We start from the raw sequence: 8,579 nt of genomic DNA, 5'->3' as shown, positions 1-8,579 counted from the left end.
GGGAGGTGCTAGGTTGAGGGAGGGAAGGGAGAGGGAGGGCGGGCAGTATGGGGCTTACTGTGAGGTACCTAAGAATGTCAGGTCTCCAGGATTCAGAGGCACAATAGGAGCAAGCTGGTCTGCAGAGGGGGGGAAGGAGGGGGGAAGTTTCAAAAGGACTAGAGCTCTCAGGAGACTCCAAGAGACAGGACATCGGGACATGACTGGGAATTCCCTACGCTGGGGGAGGGAAGACTGACTAGGGCGCTTTTTGGGGGAGATCCATTTAAGGTGCCTCAAACCCACCAGTTTCCGCTGTCCCTTTGCGGTTCAGAACCTTCAGGATATCCTTGGTAATTTTCTTGATGGCATGGCGGGCATCATCTCGCTGCTTTCCCACCCCAAACAGTACGACCAACCGCTGGTTGCACTCATGGCTGCATGACTCCTCCTGCATCCCAGCGGCACCATCAGACTCCAGCACGGATCGCTCTCCCTCCTCTTAAAAGCATGCTCCATGCCCCTCAGCATCCCAGTGCTCAAGCCCTTCCCAGCATACCACACCCTTAAGAACAGCTCCAACCCCTCAGCACAGTCCTTGGACAGAAACCTGGGCTCAGAACAGATGGTCGCAAGGTGTTGGGGAACGGTACCTGGGGGATGGGAAAGTGCGTGGCATACTGCACATGCCGCGGCTGGTCATAAAGAACCCCGAGGGTCCCTTCTAGCTTCTCCTTGGGTGGGGGCTTCACCTCCTTCTCAACATCTGGTTTCTCAGGGGATGGACTGCCCTTCCCCTCACAGGGCATAGTGGGGGAGAACAACTAAGAGAAAGGCGAAAGGGCAGAACATTTAGAGGAAGACAAAGGGATGAGGGGGCACAAAGAAACTCCCCAAAGTGGCATAACGGGAGGACCTCAGGAGCTGGATTCTCCCACACCAGGATCTAACTTACTGAGAAATCAGGCTTCTCCATGTCCTCAAAGAGCACACTGGAGCTAGGGTCGATGTCCATAGACTCCGAGAGGCCTGGATCCTGACGGCAGAGAACAGAAGCGAAGCTGCTTTAGCCCCGAGGAGCTGCTCCCCACCATCTAGAAAAGTTGACCAGGGAGTCGAAGAGAGGAGACCATATTGGGAAAAGCACCAGTTCCAGATGCAAGCCTTGACTGGTCCCTTAAACACCACAGGCCTTGGTTTCCTTCAGCTTTAAAATGAGGGTAAGAATGCCTCACAAGGGGGAATTCCCGGCGGTCCAGTGGTTAGGACTCAGCACTTTCACTGCCATGGACCCTGGTTGGATACCTGGTGGGGGAACTAAGATCCCGCAAGCCGCCCGACACAGCCAAAAAAAAAAAAATACCTCACAGGGCTGCTGTGAGGATCCAATGAAAAAAACTGATATGAGAGTGCTTGCTAAACTGCAAAGCACTAAGCAAATCTTACACTTGTCACTAGGTAAAGGATTCTCAGAGGATTCCAGGAGCCAGGAAGATGGGACTGTCAGAAGAAATGATCTAGGGCGAGGAAAAGCCCCCTCACCTCCAGCTTGCTGCTGCTGCTGCCCTCAGCCTCTTTGCGCTCAGGGTCATCGGCAGGGTCATCAAAGGGAGAGGGAGGCCGGGGACCAGGGGCTCCAAAGGCAAGGTCCCCTCGGGAGATGAGGGTGCAAGTGTACATGTTGTGGGAGAAAACATCATGTCGAATCAGTTCACAGAAAAGCAGTACCAAGTTAAAGAACTCCACTCGCTCACTCTCACTTCGGGGGTCCGCTGGAGAGAGGGGATGAGAAAAGATGAGTTAGGGGAGCACAAAAGAGATGGGCAGAAAGAGAGAGAGACACACCTAAGGCATGGTGCTCCTAGGGTTCCTGAAGTAGGCAAGAATAGCAATGACTCAAAAAAAAAAAAACAACCCAAAAAACCAAAAGCCAAACCAAAAACAACAACAACAATAAAACCAAAACTGTTGAAGGATAAAGTGCGGTTGGTTACCCAAACTCCTGCCCCACACACCATCTCATAAAGGAATACAGCATCTCTGCTATTTATACGTGAAAATGCTTCGATCGTATGCTCCTTTTATTCTTCTCTTTACTTCTCTACTCTGTTAAACTGTAAGATGAGCAAAGGCTAGAATTATGTCCAAAAGTCATTCTGCATAGAGCTCAAGACAGAAATATATCCAGAAGGCCCTTCATATGCTTTCTGATGACAGGGATGGGTGAGTCTAGGCAGAGGTAACCAGAGGGTGGCAGGGGTCCATACTCAGCATGGGAGCCTGTGTATCCAGAAACTGCAGGAGGACATCCTGGAAAATGGGAGCACTAGGAGCAGAAAGGGAGCCAGAGGCTATGGAACCCTTCTCATCTGCGGCTTCCGATTCTCCACAACGCTGTAAGATGAGAGAACAAACTGTAGGATTGGGTTTTACCTGTTTCTTCACTCGTCCATGTGCAATCCTTGAACTACTGCCTATTTTGGATCCATCCCAAGCTTTTCACTTCTACCCTCCCCCCCTTGACTCCCATTTTCTTTACCATTTCCCAGCTGCAGCCTTGGTCACTTCTCTAACTCTGACATCGATCCACTCCTTTCTACTTTTGCCTTATGTCCTCAATTTTCCCTGTACATTCTCTACCCCTTCTTCACTCTCACAACTTCAACTTTGGTCCCACTACCAGCTCAATGTGGCTCCAACCCCAGCTGCCACTGCCCCATGGGCCCCCTAACCTCAGCCTCAATCTCTGCCTGTCTCTTCTCCAGCAGCTTGGCTACCACCATCGCACGATGACGACCAGAGCGCTTGCAGCTGACAGCCCATTCACACAGTAATGATACCACAGCATCATCATCTGAGGAGATCTGGAGACCAAAGGAAGACCAAAGGGGTGAGTAAGGTAGAGCTGGGGACAAAGAACCAAGTTCCAGTCTCCCAGCGACTAGGCCCCATCTTAAAACATCCAAGGCCCAGTAAGACCGGCTGTCTCTTCAGACATCCTCTGGTTTCAATGCCTTGCCAAGCCTTCCCCTCATATATAATGTTGCTCTTGCTGTTTTTCACTTCTTCTCTTCCCCTTCTTGCTTATTACCTCGTGCCCATCCTTGCTAGGCCCCAATCCAAAGATTCGATTACAGAGGGAATCAAGAGAGTTGCTGAAGTCAGAGCGCTCAAAACTATGGCTGTCCAGCACTTCCAAAGTATGGAGCACCCGTCCAATGGTGAAGCCTGAGGAGGAAAAGTGGTAAAGGGGACTTTAACTAGAGGCCCAATGTACTCCAACTTTCAGATCTATATGTCCTTACCGTCCCCATCCTTTCCTCAAACATCCTTCTTACTGTCTGTCCTCTGGCACCCACCTGCAGTAGCTTCTTGGCACTTATCAAAAGACCAGCGAACCTCAACGGCCTGTCCTCGCTCCTTGATCTGCTGCTCAATCTCCCGCAACTTTGCACGGACCTGCAAAGAGGAAGGCTTTAAGGATGTAGCAAGGCATACAAAAAAGGCCAGGGCTCCAGGCTAAAAGAATAGTAGCAGACTCCGAGTCACTATTTCTGAAAGAGTAACTTAAGCCTCTCACATCCCAGTTGCCTGGGAGTACCAGGCTATTGGTCAGACTTACCTGCTGAGTGAAGGCACTGTTGCCCTCTGGCATGGGCAGGTTGGAGGGGGCAATAGGCAGGTGGTCAAGTGGTGAGCCAGTCTTGATTCGGCTATCAGTCAGCGAGTAGTGCCAAACCAGGGCACTAGGACAACACAGGAGGATGGTCTGCCAGACAGGAACAGCTAAGTCAAACTCAGTTATCACAGCTCCCTGTCTAGCAGCCCATTATAAGACCCAACCCTTCAGTTTCTGATCCAAAGTTATTCTGAGCCCCTGAGGTGGCATCACTCCATCTCTGAGCCCCTCCCCTCATCCACTCTCCTAAAAGACTTTGGGCCTCCTATTTAGACCTGGAAGGGAACTAACTGAAAAGGAATTAACACCCCAGAAATGAGAAGCCAACAATTTCCAAGCAAGTACTCAGTGCCTACTCTCGCCTCCAATTTAGAACCAGTCCCATTTTCCAGGACAGGCACCTGAGTCTTCTCAAGATGCCTTTTAATACTTCCATGGGCCCACCTAGTACCCACCTGAAGGATACAGCTGAGGCCAAAAACTAGGGGCCGGTGCTGAGGGCACATAAGCAGGTCACTAAAGGGTGTAGAGGGTGTGCTGCTAGTTGGGGGCTGAGGAGCTGGGGTCGTGGGCAGTGTGCTTGTTGACTGAGCAGACATCACATGAGATGAGTGACTGCTCACGCCATCCAGCTGCAAGGCCAGTCTCCGCGTACAGAAGTAGGCAAGGCGGCGGGAGAGGTATGCAGACTGAACGAATTCCCCGGAGTACTGTGAAGACACGACGATCAAAACCCCCCAGTTGGGGACTTCCCTGGTGGCGCGGTGGATAAGACTCTGCACTCCCAATGCAGGGGGCCTGGGTTCGATCCCTGGTCAGGGAACTAGATCCCACATGCATGCCGCAACTAAGAGTTTGCATGCCATAACTAAGGAGCTCGCCTGCCACAACTGAGGAACCCTGGAGCCGCAACTAAGACCCGGCGCGACCAAATAAATAAATAAATATTAGGAAAACAAACAAAAAACAGTTCTCTCCAAGGGACATTTCTTTCACGTCTTATATCTCCTCACATCCTCCCTAGACCCCCCAAATCCTAGGCCTTACTCGAAGCAGCAGGGGCAGCAGCAGTTTAAGCAATTCATCCTCTCCAGGGCGGATTTTCTCAAAACACTCAAGTACCCAGGTCAGGAACTCATGTCTGTCCAGCATTCCGTCCTATGGGTACAAGGGATGGGAAGAGGATTAGTTTTGCCGAGGGACTATTAGAGATGAGGCAGAGAAAGTAAATGAAATAATGAAGAGAACCACGAGTGGGGCAAGGTGGCAGGCGGATTCTGTTCTATGCTGGCAGAGTGTGAGGTCAGGCTCAATCCCACATCCCACACGACATGCCTTCTTCCTACCTGAAACATGAACATGGCTAGCTTCTCATTGTAGTCCCACTGCCGGATTGCCACCTCTACATCATGGGGCAAGGGCCCTATAGTAGAGCCACAGCCCCCACTTCCGGAAGGCCCTGGCCGGTAGTATTCAGCCATCTTTTGCAGCTGCTCCCATAAGTACTTGGTGATGATCTGAGTCCATTCTAGGGGAAAGATGGGAAAAGGGCTATTTTATACTGTCCCTTTGCTTAGAACACCTTCTGTCCCCCACCCCCAGTCACCATACTTCTAAATCCTATTCATCCCCTTAGGCTCAAGTCAAGTGCCACCTTCAACAACAAGGTCCTACTGTATAGCACAGGGAGCTATATTCAATATCCCATAATAAACAATAATGGAAAAGAATATGCAAGAGAGTGTATATATATATGTATATATATATGTAAAACTGAATCACTTCATTGTACTCCAGAAACTAACATGACATTGTAAATCAACTATACTTCAAAAAAATTAATTAAAACAAAACAAAAAAACAAAGAAACAAATGCCACCTTCCTAAAGCCTTCCCAGGTGTCCCCAAAAGAAAGTAATCTTTTTGTTCACTGAATTCTCAAAGAACTTTCTGCCTCCACTTTTGACACTATGCTTCTATATTCAATTATGGGATTCGTACATATGCCTTAGCATCCCTACTAGACTATAAGCATCCTAAGGGCAGGGATTAGGTAGTGGTCATTTTTATAGCCCAGCACATGCACACAGCAGATACTCAAGATACTTGATGCTTACTAATTGAGTGAATGCAAGATACAAGCAGAAGCAAGGAACACAGATGAGGAAGGAGAATAATTGCAAGGGTCTCTCTACCGCTCCTTGAAGCGATCAGTGGTGGGACCTCCGGTATTAGGAGTTACTCACCCATGAAAGGGTCAATGACGTGTCTCTTCTTAACCTTGGTCTCTGTGATCGCTGCATAGTAGGCACAGGTCATCTTAATGAGCCAGGCAGCCCGCATCACAGGCACTGTGTACTTGGCCAAGTACCCAAACACTTCTTCCTTCTTACTGAAAATGGGGACCTGGATGGACATCGCAAATAGTGAGACCTCTCTCACCCCCATGAGCTGGCACCCGTGTAGCTTCATCTGGGAATCGGAGGGTACTTGGTACCCGCGCTCCCCTCCTTGGCCTGAAGAACAGGAAACAGTACCTCACCTTTTTGGCTAGTTGTGTGAGTGGCTTGGTGCCAGCCAGATCGGTGAACCAGGTGTTAATGGCACTCTGGGATCGTGCAGTTACCAGCCAGAAGTTGTCCTTCTGGTTCACTTGGGGCTTCCTTCTACCGGTGTCAGGGAGGGTGTTACAACGTAACTTCTCTGCAATAATGCTGCTGAAGTTGGAACTGATCTGAGGGAAGAAAACTACACCTCAGGGTGGGAAGAAGGGGCAAAGAAGTGGTCGTGCCTTTGATGGGCAAATGCCAATGTGGTAGCATTAGGTTATGAAGGAAAACTCGGCCATTTAGGTCATCCCACTAAGTCTTCCCAACCCAGGGACTTTGCTCCTTCTCAGATTCTTCCAGCCTTTTCCTTCAGCCTGGCAGGGTTGTCTCACCTTGGCAGGATTGAAGTTGACGTTCTTGGCACTGCCATGTTCATCCCCAGAGACAGCTGGCTGGTTATTGAAACCTTGTTTTACATTCAAGGCCGTTAGCTCATCCTGAGGCAGGAAAACAACATTTTAGCTTTTTTTTTTCCCTTGGGGGTGGGAGTGGGGGTGGGGGTGGTGGGAGAGGAGGGTAGAAGAGAGGGGAACAAGGGGGGAAAAAGGTAGGAGGAGGATTCGGAGGACAGATTGTGATTTAAAGCTAGGCCCTTATATTCATTTGGACCCCACCCTCACTAAGATTCCCAATTCCCCAGAGCTCGCTCAACAGCACTCTGCCCCTGCGAGCTTGCAAGCAGCCGTAGCTCGCCCAGCCGCCTCAGACAACTTTCTGAGGTGTGTGTGTGTGGAGAGGGGGGCGCCTCCAGCGTGGCCCCGACATCACTCCCGGTTCGCGCCCAGGAACCAACCCCCACCCCCACTAGGTCCTACTCTCCTACACCAGCCCACTTTACTCTTCCCCCTTTCGGGACTTGCGCTCCCACCGAACCGCCCCGCCCCACCCCCCTTCCCCGAGCCATCAGTTCTTCCTCCTATGGCGATCGCTGGCCCCTGGCCCCGTGGGAGCCCGGATTTCTGAACGCACCTCCTTCTGTTTGGGATCTTGAGGGTATACATCGGGAGGCCCCAGCCGCGGCCGCTTCAGGGGCCGGTGTTCGTAGCTCAAGATCCCGAAGGCCGCCATCTTGCCCAGCCCGTAGCGCCAGAGGCGCCAGCCGGGCCCGGCCGCGGGGGAGGGGGAGAGGGAGCCGAAAAGGGGGGCGGCGGTGGCGAGGACGGCAGCCGAGAGACAAGGGGGCACATTAGAAACTCTCGATCATTGCCGGAAACTACCGAGGGAAACCGAGGGACGCCGGGAACCATCGGACAATACCGACAGCAGCGGGGGCGGGGGCGGGGCCCAGCCCGGCGTGGGGCGGAGCTCCGCGCGTGGGGAGCTTTTCCACCCCGGCCGCCGGAGAATCGATTTCGCTCAGTCAAGATCCCTGCAACGTCGCCAGCCAGGCGCTGGGGATACGAACCTGCGAGGCGGGAGGCGGGCGCGGCGCTGAGCTCCGACTGGAACTGGATTCCCAGCGCCTCGCTCAGTTCTCGGCCCAGAATAAGTGCTCTATCGTCTGTGCGTTGCTTACAAACTCTGCCTTTTGCAAACCGCTTCTTTGTTTCTTAGTTCCTGCATCTGAAAAATGGGTGTACTAACACCTTCAAGGGACTGTTGCGAAGATTAGAAACTATGTATGCATAAGAAAGCACCTATTAAACCCTTAAAGGTCGGCTCTAGTCTTTATTAGAAACTATGTATGCATAAGAAAGCACCAATTAAACCCTGAAAGGTCGGCTCAAGGTCTTTATGGTCTAGCACTGAGGTTCTTAACCTCTTCTGCTTCACAGTCCCTTTAAAATGCTGATGGAAGCTATGGCCCTTCTTCCCAGAAAAATGCACGTAAAGATATACAAAATGTTAGATACTTTGCCGAGAAATTCTTAGACCCCCTCTTGAAGTTCACTCACATATCTCCTAAGGGTCCATGAACTCCAGGTTAAGAACCCTTGCTGTATCGAAAGAGGCACCTACTGAGTGTCAGATGCTTTTCAGACATTGTCTCCTCTAATCCGCAAAAAGCTCCTATGAGTTAGGGATTATTATTGTCTCCATTTTGTGGATGAGGAAGCTGATTTTCAGAGAGTGGAAGTTTGCTTGCCCTATATTATATGGCTACTGTGTAACAGAGCTGAGACTAGGATTTTTTCTTGTCTCTGTCTCTCTCTCTCTTTAAAGTAGTGTATCATCTCATTGCTGTTCTTTTTTTTCCCTGCCTTTTTCAATTGCAGTATATTCGATGTACAATATTATATCAGTTACAGGTGTACAACATAGTGATTGACAATTTTTAAAGTTTACACTCCATTTATAATTATTATAAAATA

The 8,579-nt window shown here is 50.5% G+C and overlaps 1 protein-coding gene across 14 annotated transcripts in view; it reads right to left on the bottom strand.

Moving 5' to 3' along the window:
• Positions 1-7,531, bottom strand: part of MED12 (mediator complex subunit 12) — a 22,613-nt gene extending 15,082 nt beyond the window's left edge. For all 14 annotated transcript variants that reach the window (XM_029240637.1, XM_029240636.1, XM_029240629.1 and 11 more), the window contains exons 1-17: positions 7,237-7,531; positions 6,600-6,704; positions 6,201-6,392; positions 5,905-6,064; positions 5,005-5,186; positions 4,706-4,816; positions 4,114-4,368; positions 3,602-3,748; positions 3,339-3,438; positions 3,071-3,207; positions 2,712-2,843; positions 2,247-2,373; positions 1,522-1,751; positions 935-1,015; positions 633-803; positions 286-430; positions 69-119 (exon numbers count right to left, since the gene is read on the bottom strand). In XM_029240637.1, the coding sequence (XP_029096470.1) occupies positions 69-119; positions 286-430; positions 633-803; positions 935-1,015; positions 1,522-1,751; positions 2,247-2,373; positions 2,712-2,843; positions 3,071-3,207; positions 3,339-3,438; positions 3,602-3,748; positions 4,114-4,368; positions 4,706-4,816; positions 5,005-5,186; positions 5,905-6,064; positions 6,201-6,392; positions 6,600-6,704; positions 7,237-7,335 (2,425 nt within the window). In that variant the 5' untranslated portion in view covers positions 7,336-7,531. The remainder of the gene's footprint in view (positions 1-68; positions 120-285; positions 431-632; positions 804-934; positions 1,016-1,521; positions 1,752-2,246; positions 2,374-2,711; positions 2,844-3,070; positions 3,208-3,338; positions 3,439-3,601; positions 3,749-4,113; positions 4,369-4,705; positions 4,817-5,004; positions 5,187-5,904; positions 6,065-6,200; positions 6,393-6,599; positions 6,705-7,236) is intronic.
• Between the last annotated feature and the right edge of the window lie 1,048 nt (positions 7,532-8,579).

This window comes from Monodon monoceros, unplaced genomic scaffold (genome assembly GCF_005190385.1).
Source record: "Monodon monoceros isolate NGI ecotype Baffin Bay Population unplaced genomic scaffold, NGI_Narwhal_1 Super_Scaffold_22, whole genome shotgun sequence".
In the NCBI taxonomy this organism is placed as follows: domain Eukaryota; kingdom Metazoa; phylum Chordata; class Mammalia; order Artiodactyla; family Monodontidae; genus Monodon; species Monodon monoceros.
Note: the sequence above shows the minus strand (reverse complement) of the source record. Positions and strands in the feature narration are given on the sequence as shown.